Consider the following 19013-nt stretch of genomic DNA (forward strand, 5'->3'; position numbering starts at 1 on the left):
CAAAGAACTAGGTGGTGCAACCACTGAAGGGTTTTATTTGAGGAGTAAAAAGAGTTAAGTGACAGTGACAGGCATAAACTGGAACTTTGAAAACTCCAATGTGACCTCTTTGCTTACTAAAAAATCACACTCAAAACTTGTTCTGAGCAAAGCTGCAATTCAAAATGACTAATTTACTTCTGAAAAGACAGTATGAGGTGGGTACCTGTGCTGGTTAGCTTTCTCAACTCAACACAAACTAGAGTCACCTGGGAAAAGGGAACCTCAACTGAGGAATTGCCTTCTTTAGACTGACCTGTAGGCATGTCTGTGGGACATTTTATTGGCTAATGATATAAGAGGGCTCAGCTCACTGTGGGTGTTGCTGTCCACGGGCTGGTGGTCCTGGGTTGTATAAGAAAGTAGGTTGAGCAAGCCACCAGGAGCAAGCCCATAAGTAGCCCTCCTCCATGGCCTCTGCACCAGCTCCTGCCTCCAGTTTTCTGTCTTGACTTCCCTAGATGATGGACTGTAAGCTGGGAGCCAAATAAATTCCTTCCTCCCTAAGTTAGTTTTGATCAGTATTTGCAATCTCAGACAGTACCACTATCTACCCCCATTTTAAATTGAAGTACAGAGAAATCTGAAGTATAGAGGAGTGAAGCAAGTTGTTTGACATTACACAGCTAGTGAGTGGGCAGGGATGGGAGCAGAAACCAGACTATGTGACTCTCTAGTTTCCTTTTCTCTTTTGATTGCAACTTTTGGGAGGTATAACTTAGATTCAGTAATATCTACCCATCTAAAACACACATTCCAGCTGGGCATTGGTGGTGCATGCCTTTAATACCAGCACTCGGGAGGCAGAGGCAGATGGATCTCTATGAGTTTGAGACCAGCCTGGTCTACAGAGCTAGTTCCAGGACAGGCTCCAAAGCTACAGAGAAACCATCTCAAAAACCCAAAAATAACAACAACAAACCCACCCCACATTGCAGTGAGATTTGGTAAGCGTGGCTTCTGTGTAATACCCACTGCAATCAAGATATAGAAATTCTCATAATTGGGATTGGAGCGATGACTTACAGGTGAGAAAGAGCTCGAGCTGCTCTTACAGTGGACTCCTCTTGATTCCAGGCTCTCATCTGTCTGTAACTCCAGTTCCAGCAGGATCTGATGCCCTCTCCTGGCCTCTGCAGGTACTGTATACCCATAAACGCAGGAAAACTCTCACATGCACAAAACAAAAGTAAATACATAAATAAATTTTCATCCTCCTCCTTAAAATTCTCTTGTGCTCTCACAGTGTCCCGGGTGACTCCCGACTTTGTCATAGTAGATGATTTTTAGCTGTCTTTGAGTTTCACAGAAATAGAACTGTGCAGTATATCCTATCTTTGTGAATGATGCATGTGCACGAAAGTGTGCATGTTAATGTGAATGGTGCCTGTGTGTAGTGGCCATAAGTTGACATCAGGTACCTTCCTCAGTCACTCTTCTTACTTTTTGACACAGGCTCTCCCACTTTCTCGGAACTTGGAACTCGGGTCCTCATGCTTGCCTGGCAAGCACTTAGCTGTGGAGTCGCCTTTCCCAGCTCCATTCTCAGATTTGGCATGTTCCTTTTCCTGTGTGACTAAAATGGTTTGACATTTTGAAATACAGACTGATAGGAAGTGAAAAGTGTGGAATGAAGGCTCATGTTCTTCACCCAGTCTCCTCCCTCCTTACCTCTTGTGTAACTATAGCACAATATTGATCCAGGAAGTGACCCAGGCTCCTGCGGCCATTCCTGAGGCAGGTCTTCCGGAGACTGTCCCAGGGCTGTGTTTTCTGCTCTAACTGTGGGAAATCCCCTGCTCCTGGATGAGTCTTAAGGACAGTTCCACCTTCTGTGGCTTCATTCCCTTTCATCTCTAGTAGCCTCTTCAATACTCAATGAATCTTTCCTCAGATCTCCAGAACTTTCTCTGTGTAGCTCACTCTTCTGAAAATACTCTTCCTTAGAAGTCTGGATGCCTTGATTTTTCCCAAACTCTCATTCTGCTTCCTCAGCTTGCACTGTGAGGGAGACTCAGGGTGGTGGTAACAGGACTGAGCTCAGCCTGTCTGTGTTCTTTCTCTCTCAGTTCTCAGCTTTCTCATTCCTGAATTCAGTATCTTGAAGCCTTGTTGTCACAGATTTTGGTTGGTCTTCTGTAACAGGCTTTCTTGCATACCAGTCCCTAAATCATGACACAGAGTCTTATTATTAGTTACGAATATTCCACTTTAGTTTACATTTGTTTCTAGCTACCTTGTAAAACTTAAATTAATACATTTCTATCAATCTGTGTGCTGCCCTGAGGCCTGTTTACCTCATCTATGTACTGTTCATCCTGTTTTCCTGTTTCCTCTGTGTCTGTCTGTCTGCCCTGGCTGGCTGGTCCTCTGTGTCTCCCTTTCGCTCTCATTCTCTCTTGAGCCTAGTTTCTTTTTCCTACTTAATTTTCTCTGCCTGCTCTGTCTTTTCCTCTACTGCCTAGCTATTGGTTGTTCAGCTTTTTATTAGACCAATCAGGTGCCTTAGGCAGGAAAGGTAAAACAAACGTAACCTTTACATAGTTAGACAAATGCAATATAAACGAATGTAATACATTTAAACAAACATTAAACAACTATTATTCATAGTTAGACAAATATTCTATTCCACAACATTCTTTTAATTGTAAGGGGATAGGTTTAATTATCTTATTGCTGAGTGGTGATCCACTGGTTCAATTGAATAGATATGCTTCTTAAACCTTGCACCCGTTGAGCATTAGGGTCGTTCCCAGATTTGGCTATTACAAATAAGGTTGAACCAATCTTTGTGTCTACATGTTTCCATTTCTCTTGGCAGATACCTGGGATTGAACTTCCCTTTTCTTTCTTCTTTTTTAAAAATTTTCTTTCTTTCCTTCCTCCTTCCTTCCTTCCTTCTTTCCTTCCTCCCTCCCTCCCTCCCTCCCTCCCTCCCTCCCTCCCTCCTTTCCTTCCTTCCTTTCTTTCGGAACAGGATCCCATGTAGCCCAGGCTGCCCTTGAACTTACTAGGTACCTGAGGATAACCTTGCACTTCTGATTTTCTAGCCGCTCCTTCCTGAGTGCTGGGATTATAGGTATGTACCTCCAATGCCAAGTTTATGGAGCTTGGGATCAAATATAGAGCTTTGTGTTTGCTAGGCAAACTCACTACTAACTAAGCTACATCCACAGCCCCTGAAATTCCTGATCATAGAGTGCCAAGTATGTAATTTTACAAAGTTCTGATAAACAGTTTTCCAGTCACAACACTGCCAACTTTTGATATTGTCAGTCTTCTACTTTTAGTCATTTTAGTGGCTGTGTGGGGTCTCCTTGAGGGTTTATTTCACTTGTTTTGTTTTATCCTGGGGATACTAGGAAGGAAGGTGGCATGCATAGATTTAAATTTTGAAAATAGACATCTGTCCCGTCTGCTTACTAAAAACCCCACAAATGGAACATGTTTTGAGTAGAGCCCTGTATAAAGTGACTCTCAGTCTGTGATTATCTTCTGTGTGGCCATTGAACATTTTCATATCTATTTTTTTAAAATAATTTTTTATTTAATTTTTTCTTATTTCACATATAGATCCCAGTTCCCTCTCCCTCCCACCCTCCCATGTTCCCTTTGCACCCCCTTATTCCATCTTCCATCCACTTCCCAGGGAGAGTGAGGCCATCCATGAGGGATCATCAAAATCTGTCAAGTCATTTGGGGTAGGGCCTAGGCGCTCCCCCGTGTCTCTAGGCTAAGGGAGTATCCCTCCATGGGGAATGTGCTCCCGAAGTTCATTCGTGCTCTAGGGATACATCCTGGTTCCATTGTCAGAGGTCCCATGAGTGCTCAGGCCGTCTAATTAAGACCCACGTTCAGGAGGTCTGGGTTAGTCCTATGCTGGTTTCCCCGCTATCAGTCTGGGGTCCATGAGCTCCCCCTTACTCAGGTCAGCCGTTTCTGTGGATTTCTCCAGCCTGTTCTTGACCCTGTTGCTCATCATTTTCCCCTCTCTGCAACTGGATTCCAGGAGTTCAGCTCAGTGTTTAGCTGCTTCTGCTTCCATCAGCTACTAGATGAGGACTCTATAATGGTGTATAGGGTAGTCATCAATCTCATTATTAGGGAAGGGCATTTAAAGTAGCATCTCCCTTATTGCTTAGATTGTTTGCTGGGGTCATCTTTGTAGGTCTCTGGACATTTCCCTAGTGCTGGATTTCTCTTTAAACCTATAATGGCTCCCTCTATTATGGTATCTCTTTTCTTGTTCTCCTCTATTCTTCCCCCAACTCAATATTCCTGCTCCCTCATGTTCTTCTCTCCCCTCCTCTTCTCCCTTCTCTTTCTTCTAACTCCCTCTCCCCTCTCTCCTGCTCCCAATTTGCTCAGGAGATCTTTTCCCTTTCCCCTTCTCAGGGGGGACCATGTATGTCTCTCTTAGGATCCTCTTCCTTTCCTAGCTTCTCTGGTGGTGTGGAATGTAGGCTGGTGATCCTTTGATCTATGTCTAAAATACACATATGACTGAGTACATACCGTGTTCCTCTTTTTGTGACTGGGTTACCTCACTCAAGATGGTTTCCTCTATCTTCCATCCATTTGCCTTCGAGTTTCAAGATTTCATTGTTTTTTTTTTTTTTTTTTTTTTTTTTCCGCTGAATTGTATTCCATTGTGTAAATGTAGCACATTTTCTCCATCCATTCTTCAGTTGAGGGGCATCTAGGTTGCGTCCAAGTTCTGGCTATTACAAATAATTCTGCTATGAACATAGTTGAACAGATGTTTTTGTTGCGTGAATGTGCATCTTTTGTGTATATGCCTAAGAATAGAATTGCTGGATCTTGTGGTAGACTGATCCCATTTTCATGAGAAACCACCATACTGATCTCCAAAGTGGCTGTATGAATTTGTGCTCCCACCAGCAGTGGAATGAGAGTTGCCCTTTGTCTATATCCTCTCCAGCATAAACTGTCATTGGTGTTTCTGATTTTAGTCATTCTGACAGGAGTAAGATGATATCTCAGAGTTGTTTTGATTTGCATTTCCCTGATGGCTAAGGATGTTGATCACTTTCTTAAGTGTCTTTCAGCCATTTTGGATTCCTCTATTTAGAATTCTCTATTCAGTTCTGTACCCCACTCATTTGGTGTATTGGTGACTAGCTTCTTGAGTTCTTCATATATTTTGGAGACCAACCCTCTGTCATATATGGGGTTGGTGAATATCTTTTCCCATTCTGTGGGCTTTGCCTTACAGAAGCATCTCAGTTTGAGGAGGTCCCATTTATTAAGTTTCATCTCAGTGTCTGTGCTACTGGTGTTATATTCAGGAAGCAGTCTTCTGTACCAATTTGTTCAAGGGTACCTCCCACTTTCTCTTCTAAGATGCTCAGTGTGGCTGGATTTATGTTGAGGCCTTTGATCCATTTGGACTTAAGTTTTGTGCATGGCGATAGACATAGATCTATCTGCAGTCTTCTACACACCAGCATCCAGTTATGACAGCACCATTTGTTGAAGATGCTTTCCTCTTTCCATTATGTGATTTTAGCTATTTTGTCAAAAATCAGGTGTTCATAGGTATGTGGGTTAATATCAGGATTCTCAATTTGATTCCATTGTTCTACCTGTCTATTTTTGTGCCAGTGCCAAGCTGTTTTCAGGACTATAGTTCTATAGTAGAGCTTGAAGTCAGGGATGGTGATGCTTCCGGAAGTCGCTTTATTGTACAGGGTTGTTTTGGCTACCCTGGGTCTTTTGTTTTTCTATATAAAGTTGAATATTGTACTTTCAAGGTCTGTGAAGAATTGTGCTTGGATTTTGATGGGGATTGTATTGAATCTGTAGATTACTTTCGGCAAGATTACCATTTTTACTATGTTGATCCTGCTTATCCAAGAGCATGGGAGATCTTTCCATTTTCTAGTATCTTCTTTAATTTTCTTCTTGAAAGACTCAAAGTTTTTGCTATATAGGTCTTTCACTTGTATGGTTAGTGTTAGCCCAAGATATTTTATAGTGTTTGTAGTTATTGTAAAGGGTGATGTTTCTCTTATTTGTTTCTCAGCCCACTTATCATCTGTATATAGTAGGGCTACTGATTTTTTGAGTTAATCTTATATCCTGCCACTTTTCTGAAGGTGTTCAGCAGCTGTAGGAGTTCCTTGATAGAGTTTTTCGGGTCACTTATGTGAACTATATCATCTGCAAATAGTGAAAGTTTGACCTTTTTCTTTCCAATTTGTATCCCCTTGATCTCTTTTTGTTGTTTTAGTGCTCTAGCTAGGACTTCAAGTATAATATTGATGAGATATGGAGAGAGTAAACAACCTTGTCTTGTTCCTGATTTTAGAGGAATCATGTTGAGTTTCTCTCCACTTAGTTTAATGTTGGCTATTGGTTTACTGAATATTGCTTTTATTATGTTTAGGTATGTTCCTGTTACTCCTGATTTCTCCAAGACCTTTATCAAGAAGGATGTTGGATTTTGCCAAGAGCTTTTTCAGCATCTAGTGGGATTATCATATATATGGTTTTTCTTTTTTTAGATTGTTTATATGGTGGATTACATTGATGGATTTTCGTATGTACAGATATTGGTCTGTAGTTTTCTTTTTAAGTTGTGTCTTTGTGTGGCTTGGGTACCAAGGTGATTGTAGCCTCATAAAAAGAGTTTGGTAATGAACCTTCTGCTTCTATTGTGTGGAACAATTTGAGAAGTATTGTTATTAGCTCTTCTTTGAATTTCTGGTAGAATTCTGCACTGAAGCCATCTGGCCCTGGCCTTTTTTGGGTTGGGAGGCTTTTGATGGCTGCTTCTATTTCATTAGGGGTTATAGGTCTATGTAAGTTGCTTATCTGTTCTTGATTTACTTTTGGTAAGTGATAGCTATCCAGAAATTTGTTCATTTCCTTTGAATTTTCAAATTTTGTGGAATACAGGTTTTCAAAGTATGACATGAAAATTCTTTGGATTTTCTCAGTGTCTGTTGTTATGTCCCCCTTTTCATTTCTGATTTTATTGATTTGCATGTTCTCTCTCTCTCTCTCTCTCTGCTTTTTGGTTAGTTTGGATAAAGATTTGTCTATCTTGCTGGTTTTCTCAAAGAACCAACTCTTTGTTAAACTGATTCTTTTTTATTGTTTTCCTGGTTTCTACTTTATTGATTTCAGCCCTCAAATTGATTATTTCCTGGTGTCTACTCCTCAGGGGTGAGTTTGTTTCTTTTTGTTCTAGGGCTTTCAGTTATGCTGTTAATTCTCTAATGTGACTATCCTGCATTTTCTTCACATGGGCACTTAATGCAATGAACTTTCCTTGTAGCACTGCTTTCAAAGTGTCCCACAAGTTTGGGTATGTTGTGTCTTCATTCTCATTGAATTCTAGGAAATCTTTAATTTCTTTCTTTCTTGACCCAGGAATGATGCAATTACGCATTGTTCTGTTTCCACGAGTTTGTAGGGTTTCTGCAATTTGTATTGTTGAATTCCAACTTTAAAGCATGGTGGTCTGATAAGATACAAGGGGCTATTCCATTTTTTTGTATCTGTTTGTTATGTATGTGGTCAATTTTAGAGAAGGTTCCTTGTGGAGCAGAGAAGAAGGTATATTCTTTTGTGTTTGGATGAAATATTCTATAGATGTCTGTTAAACCCATCGGGACATACTTCTGTTAGTTCTTCTGTTTCTTTATTAAGTTTCTGTCTGGTGGCCCTGTCTAGTGGTGAGAGTGGGGTGTTTAGGTCTCTCACTATGAGTGTGTGAGGTTATATGTGAGCTTTGAGTTTTAGTAATGTTTCTTTTAAGAATGTGGGTGCCTTTGTATTGGGGCAGAGATGTTCAGAATTGAGACTTTGTACTGATGGACTTCTATGATGAATATGAAATAACCTTCTTCATCTCTTTGATTGATTTTGGTTTGAAGTCTAACTTTTTAGATATTAGGATAGCTATACCTGCTTGCTTCTTGGGTCCATTTTATTGGAAGATTTTTTCCCCAACCATTTATTCTGAGGTAATGTCTGTCTTTGAAGCTTAGATGTGTTTCTTGTATTCAGCAGAAGGATGGATTCTGTCTTTGTATCCATTCTGTTAGCCTGTGTCTTTTTATAGACGAGTTAAGACCATTAATGTTGAGGGAAAGTAAGGACCATTGATTGCTAATTCTTGTTTGTTTTGGATTTGTTGTTGGCAGTGGTATTATGAGTATTTTTGCCCTGCTTTTTCTTTTGGGTTCTGGTAAAGTGGGATTATCTATTGCCTATATGTTTGTGAGTGTAGTTAACTTCCTTGTGTTGGAGTTTTCCTTCCAGAACTATCTATAGGGCTGAATTTGTGAATATGTATTGTGAAAATCTGACTTTGTCATTGAATATCTTGTTTTCTCCGTCTATAATGATTGAGAGTTTTGCTGGGTATAGTAGTCTGGGCTGGCAACCGTGGTCTCTTAGTATTTGTTGAACATTCATCCAGGGCCTTCTCACCTTGAGAGTTTCCATGGAGAAGTCAGATGTAATTTTGATAGGTAGCCCTTTGTGTTATCTGGCCTTTTTCCTTTGCTGCTCTTAATATTCTTTCTTTATTCTGTATGTAAGGTGTGTTTTGATTATTATGTGGCGAGGGGATTTTTTTTTTTTTGGTGCAGTCTATTTAATATTCGGTATGCTTCTTGTACTTTCACAGGCATGTTCTTCTTCAGATTTGGAAATTTTTTTCCTTTATTTCTTCCAGGTTTTTGTTTGTTTTGTCTTCCGTTTCTTTAATGGATTTTCTTATATCCTCTTTGAGGGCTTCTATCATTTTCATGAAGTTGTTTTTAAGTTCATTTTCTTCTGCTTCGTCTGCATTGATATGTTCAGATCTTGTTGGTGTAGAGCCCCTGGTGGTGTCATATTTGTCTTTCTATTATTGAATGTGTTCTTGTGCTGTTGTCTTCCCATCCCTCTTCAAGTGGGTGTAGGTGGGGTCTCTCTGTCTCTGCTCTCCTCTCCTGGTGGGTGTGTAGGTGAGTCAGGACTTCGGTGTCAGTAACTCTGAATGGTCCAAGCTCTCTTGGAGTTATCACACAGAAGGCATAGTGGGGCCAAGACTCAAGCAGAGATGTATAGGGGCCAAAACTGAGACAGGGACAGGCTCCAAATGGCCTCTCATGCCAGGGCAGGTTCACTCAAGCAGTGGGCATGGGAGGGGGGGAATCAAGATACAGAGCCAGACTGAGATGAGGGCAGGATCTGGGCAGTCCGTGTGCCACGGTGAGTCTCCTATGTGCAGAGCTGACCCAGGAAGTTCCAAGAAAAGGATGGTGGCGGGGAGGTTGGACCCGAGTTGGCCCCAGACTCACCTCAGGCAGAGGGTGTAGTGGAGGCAAGAGTGAGGTGAGGGCAGGCTCCAGATGATCCAGCATGGTGGACGGGGGTCCATTACACACAGGGCTGACCCAGGAAGATCCAAGGAGGGGGTGGGGGGTGTTGGACCAGAGCTTGCCAAACACCTCAAGTAGCGGGCATAGGAGGACCAAGCTTTCATATATATTCCAAAGGAGTTCAACTCTGTTTTCCCGTTGGCCTGTCTTTTTACTGGATTGTAAGAGTTCTCACATTCCAATCCAGAGCTCATGTGAGAGATATGGGGTGAGCACTTTGAAGCACTCCTCTCTCCCGGGTGCAGTGGAACAGGGTGGTGGTAAGAGTAGAAATGGTCTGTTGAGGTTACTGGGAGAGTGATGAATGTGTCTTAGACATACACTGGAATCATTGCATTATTTAAAATGTTTTTTGAGGAATTGGGGTCTGTATGTTCCTGTTGCTCTTGATTATTTTAAAATATATTTAAAAAAAGAAAAAGAAACCTGAATCATTTCTGTGCTTGACTTAACTGCAGGAGAATGTCTCAGGGACATAGGATGTTCTCCTTTCTCCTGGTCCTCTTTCTGAGCTACGGAGGTACATGCCAGAGAGACCCAAGCTCCAGGCAGGGTAAGTCCTGAGGAGAAAAACACCTTTCATGGCTTCCACACATTTTAGGGGATGTAGCTGGATATGTCAATTTAGGCTCATAATGCATTCGTGTGTGTGTGTGTGTGTGTGTGTGTGTGTGTGTGTGTGTGTGTGTGTGTGTCCATGGGTATGTGTAGGGCTTTTGGGGTTATTATACAAGGTTTGTTTTCTTTTTTATTAGTGTGTATTATTTGTTCAAAGTCATACGTTAGACACTGACATTCTGAGTGGCAGTGAGCGAAGGTTCTCAGTGGGGGCTGCAAATCAAGGTTTTCTCACACTGGGCATAGTTGTTGTAATGATTGTACCTCATGGAAAGCTGTGTGGCTTTTGTTAGGCTCCTGTGATAGCTACATTTGCCTTCATGAAGGTCATACAGTTCAGTGCTAGTCACATATCCAATGACTTTCTTGCAGATTTACACCCATTGTTGCAGAAAATGGCGGTGAGTATTCCATTTTTTATTTTAATCAAAGTCCCCTCTACTGGAGCTGCCAATTTGAATGTTATACTTGATTTTATCTCTTTGCCTTTTAGGAAGAAATAATAGAGGGAAGCTATCTGAATGGTAATGTTCCCAGTCTGTCCCATGTGTACCTTCTGAGACCTTCAAAGAGAATGTGGATGTGGTGTCTGTAGAATGATTCCGCTTAAAGCTGTCTCTTCATTTTGTCCCCACTGTAGCATTACTGGATCTCATACAGTTTGAAAGGTAATCTGCCTCCGAGGGGTTGGAAGGGATGGATTTTGTCCTAATAACTCTCATATGGAGCTTCTTACTTGAGAAAAGTAGTATATGCTAATTGCAAAGAGCATCAACCAATGTGTAGTGTTTTACCCACTTGTTCCCCAAACACTATTCCTCCATTGCTGTAGCTTATGACCAAGATGCCTGGAGTGCTTCTAAGGAGACAACATTATTCCCAGTGCTTGCTGAAGAGAAACACATCTGTGTTTACTCTTCAAGCTGGGGTATGTTGCTATCCTTTTGGACAGAATAGTGAAAATGAGGCTTGGGGAAGGTGAGTGGAGGCCACACAGTTGGGGAGTGGCAGAGCTGTGACCCTGGCACCTGGCTCCAGGGCCTGCTGTCATTACTACTCTGCTCTGTGATGCTCTGGCCTGTGTGAGAGACTGGAGAGATGGGGTGATGTGGCTGTGTTGTAGGAAGAATGTTGTTAACATTAAATCTTAATATGCATCCCATAAAGAAGAGGAAATGTGGTCCTTGTGCCCTGCAGGGACAGCCATCACATTAAGATGAAAGGCGCCGGTAGACATCCCTCTCCTTATGAGAACTCCTGTGGGTGGTTTTAGATATATTCTTTCAGGCTGCAATTTTATTTATTTACTTATACGTCCATCCATCCATTATCTATAACAAAAAAGAGAATGTAAAAAAGCTGTTTGTAGTGGCTGGGAAGATGGCACACTCAGTAAAGTACTTGTCTCAAATACACAAGAATCTGAGTTTGATCCCCAGATCATGCTTAAATGTTTTGGGTATGGTGGCACATGCTTAGAATCCCAGTGCAGGGGCACTACAGACCGGACATTCTTAGGATCCCACTCTCCATCCAGTTCACTGAATCAGTCAGTGAACTCCTGGCCAATGAGACCTTGTCCCAGTGATACTTGAGGTTGTCTTCAGATATCTACATGCATGAATACACACACACACACACACACACACACACACACACACACACACACCTGTGCACACATTCATGAACATACCTCCTCCCACTGTGCCAAGGTGAAGGCACCTCTTGCTTCTTAATATAAAGTGCCTAGCATCCCTGGCCCATTTCCACCTTCCTCTCTGAGCCTTAGGGAACGTAACTGGTACAGGAATGTTTGCAGGGGCCCTGATTATTGACTTTCTCCCATGTGTCTTTGCTTGAAGCTCCCACGTGTGGACTGCAGACCTGTCCCACAGAGTCCTTGCCTATCTGAACTCACGGAATGTGGCCTTTACCATCCCCAGCCTGCAGGTGTGTATGTGAGGCCCGTTCCTGCATTATACTTTTGGTCACATGTTAGTGCAAACACAGAGTATATGCTCACACAGACACATATACACACATATGAATAAAATAAATCTTTTAAAAAAAGAGTTTAATTTACTTCATAGTTTTAGAGGCTAACAATCCATCAGTACAGTGCTGGTTCCTGCAAAGACATAGTTGGTTGTATAAACTTGGTAGATGGCATTACAACCGTGGGTACACCTATGAGAGGGAAAGACCGCGTGGGGAGACAGGAATCTGGTGCAGGATTCATGGTCAAGTTCACTTTAATCCTCTCCTAAGAACTAACCAGTGCCTCATGGGAACTATCTCCATTCCTTCCAAGGGCATCATTCCTATCACCTCTTAGAGCTATCATCAGCTCTTAATGTCACATTCCTGGGAACTGGACTTCTGATGTATGAGCCTTGGGAGATAAACCATATTCAACATGTACACAATTGCGGATGACAGTAGTGGGCATTAGGCTAGAGCATCAGTAGGGCACAGTGCAGGTGTTGACTGGGGTATGTTGGCATGGCTGGTAGCTCAGGATGGTACCTTGAGAACCAATGTGAAACTAAGGATGTGTTATTTCAGTGCATACACACTGTTACTCTCTTTAGCAAAGAAGTCACATCATAGGCTTCATAGGCTGACGAATAAAGGAACAGCACAGTTCTTTGTTATTTCCAGTTTTAACTTACGTTTTAATAAAAACAGAAATATCAACAGACTTTCAGAGCAGAACTGCACCCAGAGGGGTGCTTGCTCACTGTTTGCTCCTCCATCTGGAAGGGCCGTTGGGCCCATGTTGCATGTGTCTTCATCACTGCAGGCAATGTATAATTAGCAGTAATGAGTGACCCCTTTCTCTCTGACAGTAAGGTTTCCCATACTGGTAGGTATATTACTGCTACATGCACATCTTCACTCAGCATCTCTACACCCTTGGCAGGTTGGCATAGGTGTAGACACTGAGAATGAGGTGGAGACCCACATGGCTCCCACTATTTTGAGGGAGAGACAGACACCAAGTAAATAAAAACTAAACACGAGTAGAGAGGAATGGTAGATGCTGCTGAGTACTTCTGTGCTAGACACCATCGAGGACACTGTAGACATTTAATTCTCACAGCACCCTGCATGGTGAGCATTATGGTGGCCTCTGTTTTCCAGATGTGGATTCTGAGGCCCAAAAATAGGATTGCCAACTCAGCAAGTACAGATGTAGGACGACGTCCATGGATTAGAGGTGTAGCTCAGTGGACAGAGTGCTTGCATAATATGCATAAAGCCCCAGGCTAGATTCCCCAGCAATGTAGGAGACAGGCATGGTTAACATATACGCACAACCCCAGCACTAGGGAGCTAGAGGCAGAAGAATCACGAGTTCCAAATCATCCTTGGCTGCACAGTGAGTTTGAAACCAGCCTGAGCTACATGAGACCCCTCTCAAACGACAGAGCACAACACACAAATATATAGTATATAATTTTTGTTATGAGTAGTTTTTCCTGCTGGTCTGGTCCCGCCACTGCAGCAGCCCCAAATAACACACAGAGATGCTGTATTTGATATAAAACTGTAGGCCAGTTACTAGTTTCTTATCGGCTATTAATCTAAGTATTTCCACATGGTCTCATCTTACTGGAGAGAGGGCCCAGACTTCTGTTCTCTCGAGTCTCTACATGTTGACTCCTCCCTACTTCTTCTTCTCTCCTCCTAGTCTCCTAGTCCCACCTATCTTGCTTTCCTATTGGCCAACAGTGCTTTATTCATTAACCAATATGAGAAACATATTTACAGAATGACATCTCCTATCATCTAATTAAATTGAAATTTAGGTAAGTGTGAACATGGGGATTTGCATATGTGTTGTCTTTTATGCCCAGTGTTTGCCCACAAGCATTATACCACACTGCCTCTTTAAGAAACTGAGGCTGGGCTTACAACAGCAACCTCAGCATCTGGGAAGCTGAAACAAGAGGAGTGAGGATTTAGGGCCAGCCTGGACTACATAGTGAGATTTCCCATTCCCCAAACTGAACAACAGTAGTAGCAAGTCCAAAACTCCTAAATAAAAGAAAACAAGTTTGTAAATAGCAGAGGAAAGGTTTCCTGGTGGCCTGAGAAGGCACTACCGACACGTTTATGTTCATTCTGCCTAGGGTTGTTTCTTGCTCAGTGCTAGGGTTTGAATGGTAAGAAACCAGGGACACTCAGGTTCTCCTCAGGGGCCCACTGCCTCCAACAAGGACCAAGCAGGTCACTGGACGGGGAAGTCAGGCTGGTTACCTGAAGGGGGAAGCATGTCCAGCATTTCCCATTCTTTGCATTTCCTAAGTGGAGTTGCAAATCTGGATTTTGTATGGAATCCCTCGCTGGACTTTACAGTATTTGCAACTACAAAATCCCCAGCTGGTGGGCTCTGCAGGGAGCCAAGGAGAACCTGCTGGGCGGCTGCCCAGAGTGCTGACCCACTATCCAGTCTTCTGTTCTCACCGTCTGAATCTCCCACACCCAGGCTGTCATGGAAACCCACCTGGAGCAGTATTTGTACCAGCCCCAGAAGCTGCTGGAAGACCTGAGGGACACTGATGCCCAGCAGTTCCAAACTGCCATGAAATGCTTATTAGAGGACAAGTGGGACCCCCTGGTGAGGCATGCTTTGCATCTTATGAGGAGGTGTGGGGTCATTTGGTATTTGCTGGGCCTACTCAGGCCTTGGTCATTCTTCTTTCTCTCTTCACTGCTTGAGACTCTCCGGCCTGGCTTTTCTTCCTTAGTTTCTCTGCTCTTATGGGCACTAAGTGTACTGAGGGTCTTCTAATAGTTTGAATTGGTACGTGTCTGAGGGTGATTGCTCTGTGCAGTGGGTGTAGAAAGGAATGCCCCTGTCCTTAAGGTTACAGTGCAGGATGAAGACAAATAACAGCTAACAGTGACTATAAAACTAGGTGAGGAACACGTGTAGCACAAAGAGTAAGATCCCCAAGCCCCAGAATGCCCTGGAACTCCAGAGCTGAGGGCTAGTGTCCATTTATTGGAGAGAGCTGGGTGTGGATCACTGTTCTAAAATGGAGTCAAACCCTTGCCTAGCCTCAGCTTCCTCATGTGCACTCAGGATGATGGAAAGACTTTTTTTTTTTTTTTTTTTTTTTTTTTTTAGGTTAGCTTATTTTATTGTGTATGAGAGTTTTGTCTGTCTGTGCACCATGTGTATGTCTGGTACCTATGGAGATCAGATGAGGGCACTAGAGGTTCTGGTAGATGTAAGCTGTCCTTCTTGGGTTCTGGGAATTGAACCCAGGTCCTCTGCAAGAGCAGCACACACTCTTCACTTCTGAGCCATCTCTCAGCTCTAACATGTTAAGATTCTTATTAGTTTTAATTCACAAGGTTTTAAAAGATGATTTATACATTTTAATGGTTATATACTTTCTATTTAATTATTTTGGTAGTGTTAGCAATTGAACATAGGGTCTCATGAGTGCTGGGCAAGCTACACCCCTAACTCCCAATCTGTTCTTACTTTAGTATTAGTTATTAAAACATAACAGTCACTAGTTTTGTATAGATAGATTTCATTTTGAAATGAACTTCAGTTTTTAAAAAGGATTCAACTAAAAATCTATTAAAATTATGTTTTTTAAATTATGCTTTTAAATGTTTATTGAGGCTTTTCTATATATGAGTTATTTTCTAAGGGAATGACCAGCAAGGGACCAGAGAGTAAATATGTAATGTTGCCAGGCAGTGGTGGCACACACCTTTAATCCCAGCACTCAGGAGACAGAGGTAGGTGGGTCTCCATGAGTTCAAGTTCTGCCTGGTCTACAGAGTGAGTTTCAGGACAGCCAGAGCTATACAGAGAGATCCTATCTCAAAAGCAAACAAACAAGCAAAATGTAATGTTTATAGGCCACACACCTCCAGTCACAATTACACAATTAATTAACTCTGCTTTTAGATATGGGTATATGCCAATACAACTTTATTCACACACACCCACACCCACACACATACACACACACACACACCAGCGATGGGTTAGTTTTTGCCTGTGGGACAGAGACTGCTGGCTTATGCCTGCATTCTTAAAACTCAGGAGATGGAGGCAGGAATCGATTTTGACATTGTTCTGGGCTACCTAGAAAGTTTCAGTCTACACTGGATTACAGAGTGAAGCTCTGTCTACACTTAACACACATGCATGCATGCACACACATGCATGCATGCACACACATGAGAAAGGGCTGAAGGGTTAGCATAGTGGTGGAGAGCTGGCCTAGGAAGAACAACACCCTGAATTCCATGCATAGCACCTGCAACCAAAGTAAGAAATAACTTTGCATTTTAGTATTCAGATGAGGGAATGGAATCTTGGAGAGTTAACCTCTAGTGACACATCTTAGAAAGATTGAATCTGAGGTTGGAAAGTGGGTTCCTGGCCAAGGAAGCCATGGGCCCATTTCAGAGTGATGTTTAAAAAAAAAAAATCTATGTAATAAATACGGAACATTACAAAGAATGTCAATTATCTTGAAGAACATTCACGAAAGGGCCCAGTACAAACACAGAGGTAAATTGTGTGTTTCTTTAATACATCAAGGAATAGAATTCAGCAGCAGGTCTAGTGACTTCAGGAACTCTCAACAAGTGTTGACTGGAAAGATCTCAAGATGTAGTGCATTGTGAAAATGCAAATGATTCCTGTTGTGACAAAGATCCTGCTCCTACTGTGGAGTCTGGTACCTATGGTCACCCCAGAGGAAGCACCACAGTCAGTTCTATGCCAATGAAAGTGAAGATGAAACATTCATGCTGCTAGACACCCAGAGAATGGGAAGCCTCCTTGCCTTGTGCAGAAAGTGCAGGTGAAAGTCTTGCCTTTGATCCAGTGGTGATGGAAAGGTCTAGAAGTTTCAACATCTCAGCATGGTATGAAATGTTATCTTGAATTTCTTCAGTATGTGAGTCTTTTGCAGTGCTTCTGAGTCAAGAGGCAGCTCTCATGTCTCATGTGATTGTGATGGTTTGAATATGGAATGTGCCCTGTAAACTCATGGTCCCTAGCTGATGGGAATATTCTGAGAGATGTGGTAGAAACTTTAGGAGATGGAACCTAATTGTAGGAAGGAGGTCATGGGAGGCAGGTTTAGAAGATTATGAATCTTATCAACCATGTGGTGGGGTTGCTCAACCCCATCTACAAGATCCCACCCCTGTCATGCTCTGCTTAAGCACATGGGACCAAGCGACCACACATCAATTCCAAATAAACATGTCCTCCTTCAAGCTGTCTTCTCATGTACTTTGGTCACAGAGCTGCAGTTACTCTTATTTCTCTCCTTCCTTCAGGACCTGAAGGACACTGTCATCAACTTGGGAGACATTTGGGAAGAGGCCCTTCAGAGCCCTGGTGTGAACCGCAGCCTGTTTCTCATCACACTGGAGCGTTGTTTCCAGGTGCTGAACCCGTTGCAGTGTGTGGAAGTTCTGAGTAGGGTGCTCAGAGGCTCCCCGGGCAGCTTTCTGCAGCCAGATGTCACAGAGAGGCTACCCCAGGACCTGCGTGAGGATGCCTTTAAGAACCTGTGAGTCTTCTCCTCTGAACTCTTGATTCTGTGTGCTGCTCGGGCTGCTGTGGTGATTCAAGGAGATTAATACCCAGCAAGGGAGACGATGGTGGGCTCAAGTAGGCATACCCAGCAAGGGAGGTGATGGTGGGCTCAGGTAGGCATACATCTTCGGAAGCTGAGTTGAGAGATGCTTTCATTAAAACTGCCTTCTCTCTCAATTATAGTAGTTGGAAACTATTTTCCTAGTTTTTGTCATATCTGTCTACCACCTGCCCTATGATTTGTCACATTTATCTACTACCTGCCCTGTTAGTTCCATGATTTTCTTTATAAGCCTGCATCCTTTTTGCTTAAAAGGGATTTGTTTTAGGACCTGGGGAATGGTTCAGTAGTAGAGCATTTGCTGTGTAATCGTGAACACCAGAGTCTGCATAACCAGAGCCCATGTAAATTGCAGGTGGATGTGGCAGCCTGCCTGTAATTCCAACCCAGGAAGGCAAAGATAGGGAATTTCCAAGAGCAAGCCAGCTAGGGAGACTAGCCATATTGATGAGCTCTGGGCTCAATCGAGAGACTCTGCTTCAGCAAATAACGTACAAAAGAAGGCAATGAAGATCCCAACATCAACCTCAACCTCCATAGGCACAGGCACACATGCAAACAGACATGTGCACCACATATGGATATATGAAAAAGAAAAAGTTAAAGTAAATTTAGCTTCATTTCCATAAATGGGAAACTAATGTTTTTGTTTTAAGTAAAAAAAAAAAAAAAGTCTTAAAACACACTGAAAAATAGTGCCACAATGTCTTGACCATCTTAGTCAGCTGTAGGCTGGGCACCTTGGACAACAGACACTTATCTCTGGGAGCTGAGATGTTCAAGGTCAAGGCATAGCAGATTTGGTATCTTTGTACTTTGCAGTTCATAGCAGTATCTTCTTGCCGTGTTCTCTGCTGGTGGAAGGGTCATGGAGTCCTCTGGAGTCTCTTGGACAAGGGCACTCATCCTGTTCATGAGGGCTCTGCCTCCTGACCTGAGGCAACCACAGGGGATTTGCCCCAGGTCTTCTCTCCCCATCTCATTATATCCTGCCCTCCCATTCCTGTTCTTTATGGACAAGGAACTTGAAGGACAGAGAGACTAAATGACTCACTCTCAGACAGGAGCATTCCACAGGGAACGGTAAACAGCATTCTTGCAGTGGGAAAGTTTTCCCTTAAATGATACCACTTTGTATGCATATGTGTATGTGTATGTATGTATGTGTGTGTCTGTCTCTGTGTGTGTCTTTACATTGTTCTGCTTTTTTAACTTATCCTCACTCTTAAGAAATGAAACAATGTGCTGGAGAAAGGGCCTGGTGCTTAAGAGCACTTGGTGCTCTTGCAGAGGACTTGGCTTT

At 42.6% G+C, this 19013-nt stretch overlaps 1 protein-coding gene across 1 annotated transcript in view; it reads left to right on the top strand.

Moving 5' to 3' along the window:
* Nucleotides 1–10453: 10453 nt before the first annotated feature.
* The window catches only part of Otoa (otoancorin), a 67817-nt gene continuing 59257 nt past the window's right edge, over nucleotides 10454–19013 (top strand). Inside the window, exons 1-6 of the mRNA XM_051192005.1 lie at nucleotides 10454–10459; nucleotides 10552–10582; nucleotides 10699–10726; nucleotides 11921–12008; nucleotides 14551–14682; nucleotides 17388–17623. Of these exons, the coding sequence (XP_051047962.1) occupies nucleotides 10454–10459; nucleotides 10552–10582; nucleotides 10699–10726; nucleotides 11921–12008; nucleotides 14551–14682; nucleotides 17388–17623 (521 nt within the window). The remainder of the gene's footprint in view (nucleotides 10460–10551; nucleotides 10583–10698; nucleotides 10727–11920; nucleotides 12009–14550; nucleotides 14683–17387; nucleotides 17624–19013) is intronic.

The sequence above is a fragment of the Phodopus roborovskii genome, unplaced genomic scaffold (genome assembly GCF_943737965.1).
Source record: "Phodopus roborovskii unplaced genomic scaffold, PHOROB, whole genome shotgun sequence".
In the NCBI taxonomy this organism is placed as follows: domain Eukaryota; kingdom Metazoa; phylum Chordata; class Mammalia; order Rodentia; family Cricetidae; genus Phodopus; species Phodopus roborovskii.